The 17,774-nt window shown below is 41.2% G+C and overlaps 1 protein-coding gene across 3 annotated transcripts in view; it reads left to right on the top strand.

Moving 5' to 3' along the window:
• Tnc (tenascin C) overlaps positions 1–17,774 on the top strand; it is a 62,253-nt gene that overhangs the window by 26,119 nt on the left and 18,360 nt on the right. Inside the window, exons 13-15 of one of the 3 annotated variants that reach the window (XM_051163157.1) lie at positions 1,759–2,031; positions 10,110–10,382; positions 11,928–12,200. The exons of 1 other annotated variant lie outside the window; for it this stretch is intronic. In XM_051163157.1, coding sequence (XP_051019114.1) covers positions 1,759–2,031; positions 10,110–10,382; positions 11,928–12,200 — 819 coding nt within the window. The remainder of the gene's footprint in view (positions 1–1,758; positions 2,032–10,109; positions 10,383–11,927; positions 12,201–17,774) is intronic. One more of the 3 variants, XM_051163164.1, reaches the window with a different exon arrangement.

The raw sequence follows: 17,774 nt of genomic DNA, 5'->3' as shown, positions 1-17,774 counted from the left end.
GGTCCTACAGTACTTGCACTTAACAACCAATTCTTTGAAATGAAGTGGTGGAACAGGAGAACTAAATTACCCTCCAGTAGTCAATTTTCTCAGATGTAGAGTCATTGTTAGAACATCAAATTACCAAATAGTTGACCAAAGAGAGGAATCATCATACAAATATGACTGGATAATATACCAAAGAGAGTGTTAGTTTGTCAGGGCACTCAGTTCAAGAAGTATCTCAGGCTATAAATGTAACAAGAGTTGATAGCCCCTTCTTGCTCTGTGAATCAAGAGTAGTTCCCTGAACCATTGGTCCAGGAGTGGTGAGCTCCCAATCTGAAAACAGAGAGCGCACTCTGCTTTACTCATTACACTGTTCCATTTATAAAGCATTCAATGGTCCCTGGCAATCTGCCCAAATGAACAGCCTTCCCTAACCCTGTTTTCCATGGCTCATCTTTATGATGTGGCCTGATGAGTTGTTTCACATGACACTGCCTCCCTTTTTTATATAGTCACTGTGACTAAACTCTCACAGCAAACCATTACATCTTTGTTGATTCAAAAGTACAACTCTGAAATTTTGCCTCACTCATTACAGGAACTGTTACTGATACATGCACAAAATACAGGCAACCTCTGTGTGGACTATGACCTCAGAATGCCCAGAGATTGAAAATGAGGCACTCCTGAATTTTCCTCAGGGCTCTTATCCACAAATTATTCCTTCCCAGAAGGCGGAGCCATCAATCACCCACCACTTCTAAGCTTTCCTGCAGATCTCGTAGTTTCAATGCCATCTGTATTCTTTTTTACGGTAGCAGCATTCCTGTCTGTGATGAGTTGGACCATGGAGGAGAAGGACATAATTCATCTGTGAATCTGGGATTAGGGGTCTTTCTCCTTGCTACATAGATTGTACTGGCTTCACAAGCCCCTCCCATGTGCACTATATTGAATGCTATATCACTACTTGTCAGAAAAGCAAATGCACTGGCAAGACATCTCTCAGGCAAAATATTATTTCTTAGCTAAAAAGGGTTGTCTAAACTGCTTGGCTCAGCTGTCTTGGCTGGCAATGCAGGACTAGCCTTCTTGGCCCAACATAGACATCAATAAAAGAGAACATGCTATTTTAACAGATGATGAGAACAGCTGGCTGTCCCTTATCTACGGTATGAAAAAAAAAAAAACACTCAAGAGTTACCCAGAAAGATGGGTGGATCCTTTCAAGTGACAAAATCAGATGCCTCGAGGTCCCACCCAGGGAGAGCCATGGAGTCAGAATTATTTAGCTTTCATTTAGATAGATGGGCATTTTCTCAAAGCAAAGGATAACTAAGGAATCCAAGTAACCTTAGTCCCTGAGTGTAGCTCATGAGCCTGGAAGCTGTCAGCCCTCATATCTTTTAGCATATGGCCAGTGATCCTGAGGTAGGGCTCTTGGAGTCAGGTCCAGCTGAGATAAAACCATTTCCTTTGAGATCAGCCAGCCCTGGTTATGAGTGGCAAATGCAGAGCAGAAAAATATAACAACCGTACCTTCCTTTGTTCATTTTTCTCTTAACAAAGCCTTTTTCTCTTTCTTTGTCACTGACTGCCACTAGTAGCATCCCTTTGTCTCACGTTAACCCTGAACTATCAAATCTTTTTCCCCAGGCATGGTTCTATTAACCACCTCCATCTCCAAACAAGCCAAATAAGTAATCAATTTGATTTGTTTTTTTTTTTTCTCTCTCTCTCTCCCTCTCTCTCTCCTTCTTCATTTTTCAGCCAAAGAACCTGAAATTGGAAACTTAAATGTTTCTGATGTAACTCCTGAGAGCTTCAATCTCTCCTGGACAGCTACCGACGGGATCTTCGACACGTTTACTATTGAAATTATTGATTCCAATAGGTTGCTGCACACGGCAGAACATAATATATCTGGTGCTGAACGAACTGCCCACATTTCAGGGCTTCCACCTAATACTGATTTCATTATCTACCTCTCGGGAATTGCTCCCAGCATCCAAACCAAAACCATCAGCACCACAGCCACCACAGGTACATGAGCATTCTCTACTTTCTCACGCCTTCTCTACAGTCTCTCTCAGCAGGATGAAGCCACTACATTTCATTGGCCACTGAGGTACAAGACATGGAATACCCTCTTTCCTAGGTTGCTGGGCTGTGGTGTTGTCTAACAAAACTCTCTTTCAACAGCCACCGAAATGGTACATTTGCATCAATCCATGTCTTTGATTGATCATAAGCAGATTGTTCTAAGTATCACATGAAGTTTTATGCAGGTTGCCATAAAGTATTTGGAGAAAGGAACTCTCTCCTTTGGTAAATTCAGAATTATCATGATAATTGTCCTGGGCTTGCAAAGATGTCTCTTCCAGTCAAATGTACATTTTTTGTTATCCTAGCATCTTTCTTTCCCTAGAGTCTTCAACACCCTCATATAAAATATCCTAGTGATTTAAGGAAATTGTCAATAGTGTCCTGTTTTGTTTTGTCTTGTTTTCTCCAAATGAGAAAATGAAAATAATGAGCCAGGGTAGTTAACTCATCCAATAAGCAGAAGATAGCTGCACCATCCACAGTACCTTAACCTTAGCACCAGCTGTAGAGGAAAAGCTATCTCCTGCCCAACACATTGAGAGACACATAGCAAAAAGGGGACAATAGCTCTGCCAGGAGAAAGAATGTGGCTCCAAAGGGAGCAAACTGTTCTTGCTCTGGATATGTAGTCCTGTGGTATATGTTCCGTACCAGAAGACTTCTGTTGAGTACTGAGAAGAAATCATCTGTAAATTTAAGGAGAGAGCTTTGTCCACTCAAGCAGCATTCTTAGCACATATGATGTAATGCCTTCTCTTTACAGCTAAATTAGCACACCCTACCCTAGAAATATATACATATATATAGCATTTTCCTTATAGGTCACAAAGTTCAGGTGAACCCAAGAAATAATTAGTATTAAGTAATCAAAATTACCTTATGCTTAGATCACCAGTCGATGATGGAGACCTCATTTGTATACTATTTTAGACTATAAACTGTTATCAAGGCGGTCTCTAGAAAAGCGGAGCCACTGATAGTTTGTTTCCAGCCCATCTGTTAAAGTATAATAAAACAGAGGGGACAAAAATCAGTCTTCCATATATATTTCGTATGAGTTGGTTTTCAACAAAGAACAATTTCTTGCCTGAAAGGCAAAATCTAAAACCTTATGGATTTAGTCTTCTGTGCTTTAATTTGGACTATAATGGGCATATTTTCATATGTAATCTTCTTGATTACATAGACAACTCTTTTCTGAACCACATCCCTTCCTCAAATATGTCCTTAATAGCTTTCTTATAGAAGTTAGTTGTTTTGATAATCACTAAATAACAGTGGCAAACTCTATCCTCTGTCATCCTGAAACTCTGTCATCTCTATCCTGGAACAAGGTTTCTTCTCATTGCAGCACTTAACTGCACAGATCAATAGACGGGCAGCATGCTCAGATTCCTGACAGGCCATGCAGCCACAGGTACTTCCCACTAGGGGTTCTTCAGCCTCCATTGAGCCTCTTCTGAACAACATTCTAAAAGTCAGCTACTGCCGTGTTTTCTTTCCACCATCTTACTTCTACCAGATCCTTCTCAGTTTGATAAAAACCACCTAATCAGAGATTTAAAGCTTTAAATTTTACTTCACCCCAAATAAAGAAACTTCATAGTCTAAATGCTCTTCCTTAAATATCCACTACCGTCTGGATCTGCTCTGTTTGTGTTAGCATGACTTGCTTTGTTTGGATTTCTAAACCATCTTTTCCTCCACTCTTAAATGATCTTTCCTCATAGCATTCGTTCCCATCTGTCTGTAGTCTTTCTAATCAAAGTTTGCCTGTGTCAAAGGAATGTCTGCATGTTCTTTGGGATCAAAATGATCTATAGTCTCTTTCCATATGACAGGATTTTATATATGCCCATTTGCCCAACCTCATGAGACAAGCCAGTAGTGGCCACCTTATTCTTGACATTTTCATTTGTCTGAATGCCTGACAAATAGGCTGCTTTCCCTTGACGTCTACTCTGTCAAGCACGCACTGTCACCTGCTGTTGTCTGCTTAAAGCACCAGCACTTTCTTCCCATCCACCATCTTGCCAAAATCACGGTGCATGTGGTGAATATTCAGAGCATTAATCTTTAAACATGGCTGTCTTTCTTGGAAGCAGACAGCATGCCAAGAAAGTCTTTATAAGAGTTATAAGAGGTGGGAGGAAAATGTCCCTTGCCTGCATGAACCCTAAAAGAACCCTAACTAGCATTTTCTTTCTGGGATTTGTCTTCTGCCTCACATTTCACTGTGGTTGCATCCTCTGGGAGTTGAATCAAGACCTCCCTCCCTCCCTCCCTCAGCATGATGAATGTGTTGGCGCATCAGTCTTCTTACAGTAGCATGAGAAGAACTATAGACTGCATCTTTAATTCAAGAGATGGCTTCTACAGCAAAAGATAAGGAAGAACTGAGCTCCATCTGGAGGACTTTATCCTGTGTGGCTGAAAATAAAATAACCTGCCACTGCAGTAGCAGAAACTCGAGCATCATTAGTGCCTCAAATTGGCAGGAAAGAAAAGTCATGCCACTGGCTCCAAGCTGTTTCAGAGCCAGATTAGTTTGATCCTTAGAGACCTTAGAGCATTTATACTATGCATTTTTGCAGTTAAAATTTTCTCAAATGAGCCCATTCGTATCTCCAAATGATGGAGCTGAAGCAAAACAACTCCCAGGTTGGAAAAAATAGTCTGCTTCCTTCCAACCCTAAATCCTATTAATAGCTCAGTCTTCTAGGACTACTGTTTCATTTTTTAAAAATGCTACCTGGTTTAACTTACTTGGCATTCCTATTACTTAATAAATGACTAGGAGTCTGGCTCCATATACATCTCAGTTGACACAAGCTGGGAAGGCCTATTACGTTAAATGAGTTGCTTGTATTACTGTTTGAGGAACAAAAGAAGTTTTATCTCAACAGAATTCTCTCTTTACAAAAGATCCATTAAGCAAATTCCCTAATCAAGGAATTCAGTGCATAACTTCAAGTTTTCCTACAGCTTTTGCCCCTACTAGGTGTTTATATATGGAAATCATGTTCACTTGTATAGCATTTGGGGTAAGGTATAGATTTTCCTTTTACGCATACATTTAAACTTCCAATTCCCTTGAAGAAATTCCACATAAGTGTAGAAGACTAGCCATTAATTTATTCATCCATATAGGTCCTATGAACACTAAGAAAACCCCAAGGAACACTTTCTGAAGTTGGCTGTGGGATACAAGCTCATTGAGGATTTAGAGACATTTCTAAGATAGAGTATCCGTTGATCAATGAAGTTACTTGATACTGGGATAAACAAGATTGCATACATTTATTTACAGAGCAAGCTTACCAAAGCCTTTGAAGGGAAGCATACTCTATGAACCTTTATGGCAAAATAAAAAGGTTGATATTTATGATGGATACTTCAACATGTATCTGTCTTTCCCTGGGTCATCTTAACCTCAGAGATTTTGGAAAATGTAGCCACAACACCTTTTATATGAGTCCTATCTGCACTTCTGATGGCTGGTTCACTTTCTTTCACAAATGACAACAAAAGCTCTTACACGTTACAAGAACACAAATGAATACCTGCAGAGAAATCAGTACCTTCTGAGCCAAATAGTAGATGCAGTCATAGACACTGCCTGACATTCAATTTTTTTTTCTGCAAGGTTTTGGATAAATACAGACATTCAACTTCTATGGAAAAATTCTGAAGAAATCTACCACTTCCTCTAATAACATCTCTCTCTCTCTCTCTTTGTTTCTGTCCATGTTCCTTCCCTTCAGAGCCAGAACCACAGTTGGGCACGCTAATACTTAGCAATATTACTCCTGACAGCTTCCACATGTCATGGACCACACACGCTGGGCTCTTGGCAAAGATTGTAATCAATGTGAGCGATGTGCATGCCCCTCACGAGTCTCAACAACTCACGGTCCCAGGAGATGCACAGCAAGCTCACATCACGGGCTTGGTGGAGAACACTGCCTATGATGTCAGTGTGACAGGGACCACCTGGGCTGGTGACGCCACCAGACCCCTCACTGCCTTTGTTGTTACAGGTATTGGAAGGTTCTCTTTGTCTGTTTAGGTTTCTGGAGAAAGGAAATAGGCATTCTAAAGAAAGACCCAATCCCAAATGTAGCCTTGACTCAAATGTAAAAGTCTCTATTTTTAACCTACAGGCAATGAATATATATGTGTATGTGTACATACATTCACATGGATATATTTGTGCATATATATAAATGTATATGGTGCAAAGTGATGTTTTAAACAGATGTATATATTGAAAAATCACTAAACCAAATCAATTACTGTATCAGTCATATCATCTACCTTCTGCAATGAGAATGTTGAAATTCTAACCCTTCAGCAGTTTGAGACATCTAAGTTATTTTTCATTAACTGACATTGCTATTCTATGCAATAGCTACTGAAGTTCATCCGTACTGTCCAGCTCAACCTTGTACCTCTTGATCAATGGCGCTTGGCCAACCCCAGTCTCTGATAACCACTATTCTTTTTTTCTGCTTCTATTCATTCAATTTGTTTCAATTCTCCTTAAAAAGGAAGATTGCAAAGTATTTTCTCTTCCTTTGCCTGCCTTATTTTACGTAATGTCCTCCAGGCTTACTTATGGAGTCAAGAATGGCAGAGTTCACTTCTTTTACGGCTGTATAGTATTCTCCCATGTATACTTATCACATGTTTTTATTATGTATTCATTGATGGAAATGAACTGCTATGCAATGTTATTCACAATAGCAGAGACACCAAATGTAATAGTTTAACTCCCCTCCCAAAACAATGCCACTCTTGAGGAGAAGACTGTCACAGCCCTCTGGGAGCTCTTCTTGCTTGTATAGAGCTTCCAGGATCTTTGTACCCACTTTATAGGATGCTTTATTTACAAGCAGTGAGTCTGGATAAAGAGTGTAATCTAAGTTAGTGAAGATTTAAGGCAAGAATTATGTCCATAAATTGTGGAAGGTAGGATGTAAAGTACTTAGTGTAGAGGTTCCCCACATTCTACTAGTTGGCGTTTAAAAAAAACCAACCCCAAGCCAAACAACAAAACAAAACAAAACAAACAAAAACTTAATATTAAAACAACCAAGCACAATAAACAGCCAACTTGAACCTAGGAAAGCAGATAAAAGTTATACTTTACCCATTTAGTAAATTTGACCTGTGATGTTTCTTTGAATCACATAAAAAAAGATGCTGGTAATTTTCTGTCCCGAATTTACCTTAAGTCTATGGTAAAGGCTGCACATGGTTTTAGAAAAGCAAATCTCTAGGTTGACAAGCCTAAAAAAAGAAACAAAAAGGCTTAGAAATTCTCTTCTACTAAACTCTCAGGAGACAGATGTAGTCATCTGACTCTTACACTAAGCCAGTCTCTCCCAGAACCTAAATTATTATAAGTGAATTATATGCACAGCTAACTATACATGATAGCTGAGATGAAGTGTGGTGGATTTCTAAACCTCCCTCACATCATCTTACCTGCACAGCCTTGGCAAGTTGCAAATGTCTTTGACCCTGATTTCCTTATGTTGGGTAAGAGGATGCTTCTCATTAACATAAGGTGCTCCTGGACAGCCATGCTAGAAATCTACCAGACACTCTGAAACCTAACGCCTGGCATCCACTGGATCTTCTACCGATGCTGTCCTCCTGTTGCTTCCCAACAATATGAGGAAAGTAGGCTTGTTATAAGTAAGCAGCAAGGCTGGCATGTAATCTGAGGAAAATTCACTTGCCTGGCATGAGTAAGTTCTTAGACTTCCCCCTCAGCCCTGCACATACATAGCTAGAAGAACCAGCAAGCCCAGATGGAATAATAGAAGCAAGCCATACTTCCTCTCTGTAGAACATTGGGTACATTTCAGCATAAGATTCAAATGGTTATGGTTTTTTCCTTTCAATTACCATGTGTGAGTTGAAGCTTTTTCTTAACTACAGTAGAAAGAATGAATAGTGTGAGAGAAAGAGTCTTGTTACCCCAAACACACAGATCTAGCCAGGCCCTTACTTGTCACCTTCCGCAGGACCTCCCACAGAAGAGAGAGAAGAGAGGGAGACTGGAAGAGCAGCCTCAGGAAGGAAGCACAGATCCAGTTACAGCATTGTTTCTGCTAATCCATAATGTGAAAAGACCACATACTGAAAGAGGCATACCAAAAAGAAAAGAAGATGACTAGGAGAGACTGTGGGGGCGGAAGAGGGACTAGCACTTGATTGACTAATCAGGTGGAAAGTACCTGTTTTCACCGGAATTCACTGCTTTGGTGGCATGGAGTCACAGAGGCCTGCCATCAAAGAAGGGTGCCATTTATATAAACTAAACCAACATCTGAGATCCTTGCTTTAAAAACCAAGAGGCTTTGCACAATCAATATGATTTTACCTTTGCTTTGATAGAGTTACAGTTCTTGGGAAATCTTATTTAAAAAAAAAAAAATCCCCCAAAATAAACATCAACTGATTCAAAATCAGCACAGGAAGTCCAAGCCACAGAAAAATTTAAGTTTTATGGATGCCTGTTTATGGATGAAGGCATTCATTCATTTATACATTCAGACATCAATTATTTGTAAACATTTTCTTTGCATCCTAGGGATTTGACTATGGGCATTAGTGCAAAGTCATTTATAAATTTGAAACTTCTCAGTAAGCTGCAACAATGAAAAAAGAGGACTATAAAAGGAAGGAAGGAAGGAAGGAAGGAAGGAAGGAAGGAAGGAAGAAGGAAGGAAGGAAGGAAGGAAGGAAGGAAGGAAGGAAGGAAGGAAGGGGTTATAATTAGATGCTGCTAAAGCAGACTTGGGCATGGAATTCCTACCCCTCTCCCTTTTGATATAAAGTAAATACACCCAGCATTGCTAAGTGCTAAGTGGGGATGCACTGGGCTTTCTCCTCTCAGCTTCCTCTTAGAGCTGTGTCAGCAGGGATATGTCAGCACTTGAAGGGGTTTACTAATTTAGGCATTGGCTTGGGATGTGCGAAGAAGAATTGAGCTTGAAGCAAGGAGGCCTTGGGAAAGTCAGAGTCTTTCTGTTCCTACTGATGTCCTGGAGGTTAGCAAAAGGGAGCAACACCTGCTATCCAGTATCATTGTGTTAGACTGGATCAATATTGCACAACCTCCTCAACCAAGAGTTATTTTCGAAAGTTTGGCCACTATAAGGCTACTCTTTAGGAAGTCCAACATGTGTGAGAAGACCCCTTGGCAACTAGGAAATAAATGTGTCTGGGACACATGTTTGGTAAATGGATAGGCAAAGCATACTAACAGGATAACAAAATATGTTCTTGTTTCTTCCTAACTTTACCCAGAAAAATAAACAACATAAGAATTGCCAAACCTTAGAATCCCTTCCTGGACTTAAACATAAACTGTTAATTTGGGTAAACAACAACACAAACCAATCTTACTGGTTGCTCCTGTGATTCCCAGCTTTTGAGGCTGTATCACTCACTAATTGGCTCAAACCACTCGATTCAAAATAGGAACCTGAATAAGATATGAAATATACCAAATAAGTATGCTTTCAACAACCATAAAAGATTGGATTGGCTTCAAAACAATAAATGGCAAGAAGTAGATAAGCGTCTCAATTGGACTTGGGTTGCATATTTGTATAGTGAGACATGCATGGCCCGAGTTAAGCTCAGCTGCAGACCTTGCACTATAACATGATAAGGTGAGACTTGGGCCTAGTCAGCCATTTCAAAACTCTTTTCTTTTTTAACCTATGAGTGGGAATGATAGTTACTGCGTAGTTTTGTTGAGAAAATTACTCTATATAACACTGTCAGGTACCCAAGACATTATTACTAAGTGTTCTTTTTCTGAACACTTAACTCATGGGATGATTGATTAGGAATCTATCAGTGTTCTTGGAATCATGAGCATTTAACTCATGGGATGCTTGATTGGGAATCTATTAGTGTCCTTGGAGTCTCTTGCTCTCCTTGCCAAATCAGTGCTGCTAACCTGAGTTGTTTTCACTCCTCCCTTCTTTCAGAGGCCTTGCCCCTTCTGGAAAATATAACCATTTCCGACACTAATCCCTACGGGTTCACAGTTTCCTGGATGGCATCGGAGAATGCCTTTGACAGCTTTCTAGTAACGGTGGTGGATTCTGGGAAGCTGCTGGACCCCCAGGAATTCACACTTTCAGGAACCCAGAGGAAGCTGGAGCTTAGAGGCCTCATAACTGGCATTGGCTATGAGGTTCTGGTCTCTGGCTTCACCCAAGGGCACCAAACCAAGCCCTTAAGGGCTGAGACCATTACAGGTATTTCAATTCAAGAGAGTCATACTCTCCTCTTCCTGGTCCCCTTCTGTGTAGTCTGTCTACAGGATCACTGTGGTTTTAACATCTTGTCTATGTTCTCCCCTTAACCTATAGATGTGGCTTGTCCTTTCATGTTTTCCCTATGCTTTCCCTTGTCACAACAACTCCTCCCATCCTAGAAAGGAGAAGGTCGGGATGTTCCCTTCAATGTTCCAAATCCTTTATTCCATGTCTTATCCATAGCTCTCACATGCTTACTACACTGACCTTCGTTTGTGTTCATCCTGGCTGATCCCTGGCTACATTTCGGCCTTCTCAAAAGAAATAGACCAATGAGTATATTTTGAAAAGTATTTAAAAAATCTTTATCATCTCAAAGCTTCATCCTGTGATAATCAACTTACCCAGTGGTCTTATCATTGAAACCTAAATAAATTTATGAAAACTCTTTAAAAAAAAAAAAACTAATATCAGAGAGATTCTTCAACACAGGCTAAATCCATAATGTTCTTAAGACTAATACTTCTTACAGAGATATCACATTAACAGTTTTAACAGTCAAGAAAAATCTGTGTTTCCCAAAGTATTTATAGAGAAAACAAGCTCTATAGACTATTCAGTATAGACTATTAAGTGATCTCATTTGATGGCATTTCATGTTCAGATAAGTTTGGAAACAGGATCTTTGACCACACAGGCTTTTCAGAATCTCTTATTGTGGATCTCACAAAGGGCAGTATTTCCCAAACTTGTTTGACAAGAAATGCTTTGTAAAGAGAGGGAAGAAAACAGAAATAGTTTGCTTTGAGCACACTTTGGGAAACTCAGCTTCAGATATATTTTGACATCGAGTTTTGTCTAGTTACCAAAATGAAACTCTGGGTACAAAGTATATCTAAATATATCTCAAGAGGTTCCACGCCTCATCCTACCATCTAAACACTTACCTAATGGCCAAACTTGTAAGAAAATAAAATTGAACAAGAATCAAAGAATAGAAGCCTTCTTCTATATTGCAGCAGTTCCTGAGATCAAAGCCAAAAGACTTTATATTTTAAGTTATTTTGCTCAGGCTCAAGGGAAATATAACCATCAGAATCGTCATGGACATCTCCACAGATCGTTAAAGTTGGTTTATTTGTCTTTTCAAAAGAAAAAAAATTGGGGCTCACAGCAGATGGGCACTCAGCCACTGGAAGACAGAGAGCAAATGTAAACAAGTTATGGCTTTGAACTTGTTTAATAATGCATGGGAGGGGCCAACGCTGAGTCCAGATGTGGATTTATGCAGTTGTTTTTAGACAAAACTCACAGATGCAAGCATATGCTTGGCTTGTATTGAATGTGTCAGCTCCGTGTTTCCCCTCTCCTCCCCCTACTTAGACTTGTTAATGTGAAATGATTTTTTTTCCGGGTATCTCAGGACACTCTGTCTCTGAAAACCGAGGCATCACTGCATTCTGATACTCCTCCAGAAAGAAGATTGCATGGAGAGCTAATTAATTCTCTGTTCCCTCTTTCTTCCACCATCTTCTCTCCTTCTAGAAGCTGAACCAGAAGTAGACAACCTTCTAGTTTCAGATGCTACTCCAGACAGTTTCCGTCTGTCCTGGACTGCTGATGACGGGATATTCGACAGTTTTGTTCTCAGGATCAGAGATACCAAAAAGCAATCTGAACCACAAGAAATAACCCTCCCTTCCCCCGAACGTACCAGGGACATAACAGGTCTCAGAGAGGCCACTGAGTATGAAATTGAACTCTATGGAATAAGCGGTGGAAGGCGATCCCAGCCAGTCAGTGCCATAGCAACAACAGGTACTGTAATCAAACAGGTGCCATAGCAACAAGGGTACTGTAAACAAATAGGAGAAGAAAGTCAAGACTCAGGCACTTCTTCCTTTAGGGTTACGTAATTAAAGCGCTCTGGATACAGACAGGCTGGTCTTCTGATCCTGGTTCCTTCAAGCATAGACTGTGTAGACAAGTCTTTCCATCAAAAATGAGTATGATGCAAGTTACCAGCAAGGTGGTGAGGATTCAATGAGTTAATTCATGTAAAACCCATGGCACGGGACCTGGCATGTACAAAGGGCGTTGTGAGAGAGAACTAGTCATGATGTCTGTCATACATCCTCATTTGACAGCTATTGGACATTATAAATATCAAAAACTCTTCCTTCTATTTCATGGTATGTACCCAGGAACACAAGCTCTTATCCTTTGGTCAGATTTTCCAGTTGTACTAGGTGAGAGACAATGGAGACATGGCACCAAGACCTGCAAGAATTAATGCTTACAAAATGTCCCATATGAGCCATCAATGCCATGGTTAAAAAACCAAGGATGAAACTAGTAAGGCTAGCAGAACAGTCTTCCTGAAGATCCTGAACATGAGGGGAAACTTTTACCACATGTAAGAGCCCTCTAGAGGGGAAAGTAGACCAGGGAGAGAGGAAAAGATAACCAGACATATTGTATTATGGTCAAAAAACGTATGTGACTCTTTAGAGGAAGAAAGGCCTGACAGCCGGGTGATGTATTTAGAAAACTGAGGGAAGAGTCAAGATGGCATGCCATAGAAAGAGCTCCCTCTAAGTACCTAAAGGAAGGAAAGAGGAAGCCCCAGGGAAAGGAGAAAAACGGAGAAATTATGAGCTATAAGCAGAGGAACTCTGCCTCCTCCATTGATGCATCAAGAATCCGAGGCTCAGAAAGCTCAAGTGCCGCCCCTAAGGTCATGTTGCTAAAATGAGCTTATTTTGACAGTTATTGAAATTATTTTAATAAGCAAATCAGATGATTGGTAACCAGTGAATGGAAAAAAAATATATATATATACTGGTTATGCCTGAGATGCAGAGCCTATTAGTCCCAACTCCCTATTTTCTATGTTAAGACATGTTTGTTGTATGGGGGTATAGGAAATGATTTGTGGTGTGCATGTATGTGTGCATGCGTGTGTTCACTTGCATGTGGGAGCCATGAGAGTCAATCTTAGATGTCATTCTCAGAAGCCATCTTCTCTCTCTCTCTCTCTCTCTCTCTCTCTCTCTCTCTCTCTCTCTCTCTCTCTCTCTGGTGTGTATGTTTGTGTGTGTGTGTGTGTGTGTGTGTGTGTGTGTGTGTGTTTGTGACAGACACAGAGAGAGACAGAGACAGAGACATATTATGTGTATCCATCATATACCTGTAGTATGGTATGTGAAAAAGTCTAAGTATGCGATTGTTCATGTCTAAATACGCACAGAGGCCGGAGGAGAAACTGGGGTATCCTTCTCTATCACTCTCTACCTTGTTCAATTGAGACAAGGTCTCTCATTGACCTGGAGCTGGGCTTGCATCCAGGAAGCTCTGGAGATTTACACACACACACACACACACACACACACACACACACACACACACACACCACTGGAGCTATATACACATGACCGCAGTGCCTGGTTTCTTATGTAGGTGCAGGAGATTTCAACCCTGGACCTCACACTTCTCACTGAGCCATCTCCCCTGTCTGCCTTATTTTTTCATATAGTACCTCTAGCCAAGACCCACAGCTCACCAGTTCAGCTAGGCTGGCAGGCCAGAAAGTACAAGGAATCCTGTCACTGCCTCCCCTAATGTAGATTACAAGTGTGACACCTTGTTCATTTTTTTTTTCTTGCCTGGCTGCCAGGATTGTGCTCAGACCAGCATGCTTATATAGTAAACAGACTGAACTACCTTCTCAGCACTAAGACAGATACGGTATTGTGTCGAGACAGGATGTAACAAGCTGCAAGAATCTACCCACACAAACCATGACTAGTATTTGTAGACATGAAGACGCTGCATTAGTTTTCTGAGAGGAAAAACACTGCTCCTTCTGCATATAGTATCCCCACACACACTCTTTATGCATTGGTGGCACAGGGCTTAGCATAGCTGCCCTCCAGAGTATCCCACCCTGACTTTGATCTCCTCCTCCCTGTGCTGCCACAGAATGGCTCCAGATCAGAGGCCGAAAACAATCTTTGTTTATAAACACTGCCCTTCAAAGTGTACTTCTGATCGCAGATTTTGGTTTGCTGATTTTTTTTTCTAGAAGCCCTGTAGTTCTAAAGAAAAAAAAAAAAAAAAAAAAAAAAGAATCATCATGAGTTGATTTGCTTTTTGAAGAACAAAAGAAAAGGTAGATCCTGCTTTTGGGGGAAGACCCTCTCTTACGCTCCTCTTTATGGGGTCTTAAATGTGTATGTGCACTATGTGTAACTAGTGTGTCCATGTGTGCTTGCACAACCATGTTCCAGGACCAGGAGAGGCCAGAAGAGGTGATCTAAGCACAGCAAGTACATGCATAACTTCACCTTCAGTCCCCACTTCAAGCTTCCCTTTTATTTTTTCATCCCCTCTCCCCTCCTTTATCTTCCCTGAAACCACTATGATCCCATCCTCAATGGAGGGTTGTACCTCTTACCTCCTGATACTGGTCTGCTGTGATTCTTCCTTATGCGATATCTCTTTTTGGATACCTGCTCTCCACCTTGAGTACCCAGAATAGCAAGGAAGGCAGTGCACTCTAGTGGCTAGCCAGCAATCTCTGGGCAAACTCTTGGAACCTAGTCATGTTTCTCCCACTTAGCAGCTGTGTGGCCTTGAGCAAATCTCAAGAACCTCATCTGGAAATCAAAATGTAACTCGAAGGTCAGCGTAAGATTTAAACACGACCTGATTAGTCAGTGCTTAACTCTTCCCTTGCCTATTACAACACTGCCAGCGATGATATGCTTGGTGAATGGTAAATTTTATTTTTAATGGACAGCAAAACCCAAGCGTTATCAAGAATGTAACAGTGGAGTCTCTAGCTGGGTAGCTGCACAGTGGCTCTATCTAGAGGCAATAAATATTACCACTTTCTCATATCTCCAGAAGTAGACAAAATTCAACATACATTGAATTCTTTGAGCACCGTGGTGTTTTGCGCTGTGTGTGCTTGTCTTGTGATTTGACCTGGATGATCCCATAGTCCTCCTATTGTCGTCCTATTTGTGGACACACAGGTTGTCATTTGTCTTGTTCCTCGGTCCTGCACATCTAGTAACTTCCCCTCCCCACTGTGGTCAGCCCTCCACAGAGAGAAGCTTCTTACTCCTCTAGGAAGATAAACACTGCTGGGCCTCTGTGCATGATCTTGAAGGTCCCTCCAAAATAAGCAAGCAACCCCAATAACAGAGAACCATGACTGCCTTTCTCTTCCCGAGACCCTTGCAGCCCACCGAAGGTGCTCAGAGTAAGGACCCAAAAGTATTTCCTTGGTCAGTCCTGGTCTCTATCAAAACACACATGTTCCTGGAGCTCTCTCCCAGTCCCAGTCATAAGGCCGAAAGTGTAATTGACACCTGTTTTCCCACCCTCAGAACAAAGTGTCCACCCTAACCTGCCTACACTTCCCTGTCAGCCTTCCTTTAAACTCCTCAGCCCCATTTCAATCAAGATGAACTTGCAGCCATACACAGAGTTCCAATTGCATTGTTTATGAGTGCCTGGCCAGCGCATTTGCAGAAAAACCTGCTCAGCAAATCTCCCTTCCATATGACACAGGATATTCATGTTGGATGTTTGATTCAGAGTCACAGCTTTTTCCCAGAAGCATACAGATGAAAGGCACCAACTGAAAGCACATGCTTTATGCCACACACAGCCAGGCACTTTGGCTAATTGTCCAGTACACTGGCAGACCAAGGGAGAGATATAAATACTGAGCCCCAGTGTGCTAAGGTGTTTGTAGGAGGTAAAGCCAAGGTGAAACTCTTACCATGATTATTTCAACTCCAACATTCTTACCCACAAACCCACCAGCTAGCCTCTTTTTTTTTTTTTTTTTTTTTTTTCTGGAGTTCTTTTTTTTTTTTTTTTTTTTTTTTTTTTTTTTTTTTTTTTTTTTTTTTTATTAATTTATTCTTGTTACATCTCAATGTTTATCCCATCCCTTGTATCCTCCCATTCCTCCCCCCCCCCATTTTCCCATTATTCCCCTCCCCTATGACTGTTCCTGAGGGGGATTACGTCCCCCTATATATTCTCATAGGGTATCAAGTCTCTTCTTGGCTACTTGCTGTCCTTCCTCTGAGTGCCACCAGGTCTCCCCCTCCAGGGGACATGGTCAAATGTGAGGCACCAGAGTATGTGAGAAAGTCGTATCACACTCTCCACTCAACTGTGGAGAATATTCTGACCATTGGCTAGATCTGAGCATAAACCTAATGCATTTTAGGTGGACAACACAAATTTGTAGAAAAGGAACTCATTTTTAAGTGGTTGACAATTGCCAGCAACCAAAGGCATCCATCAAAAATTTTGAGAGGTAAGGTTTCATGTGGAGAGCAAGCAGAGCCCATTGAGAATTTTCTATCAAGTTCATGTACTTAGATCCTGGAAGCTCTTTCTTGTAATTGAGTCTAATTGTAAAGAAAGCATTACCTAGGTCTCTCCAAAGTGTGTGTGTGTGTGTGTGTGTGTGTGTGTGTGTGTTCACATGTGTGACATCACAGATGTCTGAGAGGTGCAGGTGCATGCGTTCTCATGCTTCTTGAGGCAGTGTTTGGAATCCCCATCACCCTCCACCTTACGTACTAAGATGAGACCTCTCACTAACACCCAGAGCTTGCCAAGTCAGCGGGTCTGAGCACCTAAAACTCAGAGAAGGGAAGGAGATGGCTTTCCTCTGCTTTCTGAGAACTGGGGTTATAGGTGGGTCACTGTGTCTATCCAGCTTGTGTGGGGGTACTGGACATCTCAACTCAGACCCTCATATTTGTGCAGTTAGAGTTCTGTTAGGCCGTATCCCCAGCCTCTCCCCAGCTTTGTGGATGTGATTTCATTGTTCTGTACTTATCTACCTGTCATGGGGCTCAGGACTTGATGACCCCACTCACAGCAGAAAGTTGCCCAGTAAAGTAACAAACACCTAGGAAGTTCTTAAGCTCTTTGATATAAAATGATCATGCCCACTGCTCCTGGAACCCCACCCACTATTGTGACATCACTACATGCAATGCCTGGTGGCCTTCCTACTGCCTCTTTTACCAAACAAATTCCCTAGAGAATGCAATGGATGAGGCAACTAATCCTTACAGCGTAAGACGATGTAGAGATTTTTGCTGTTTTCTAGATGAGAAAACTAGAGGAATCTAGAGAAGAAAGCTTTGTCTTTATAAGTCAAATGTGGCATAACCTACATCAAACAGCAAGGTTTCCAGTTAGAACAAGTCAGTGGATTGAATAAGCAGAGGAAAATCTTCCAAGCCAGAGCTTATGCACATCAGTGGGGTATGCTCTCAGCTAGACTAATCTAGATCTTTCCTGAAGGGTACCTTAAGGTTCAGGGTAGCTTGTGGAGGAAAAAGTCACATG

The sequence above is a fragment of the Acomys russatus genome, chromosome 2 (assembly GCF_903995435.1).
Source record: "Acomys russatus chromosome 2, mAcoRus1.1, whole genome shotgun sequence".
Taxonomy (NCBI): domain Eukaryota; kingdom Metazoa; phylum Chordata; class Mammalia; order Rodentia; family Muridae; genus Acomys; species Acomys russatus.
Note: the sequence above shows the minus strand (reverse complement) of the source record. Positions and strands in the feature narration are given on the sequence as shown.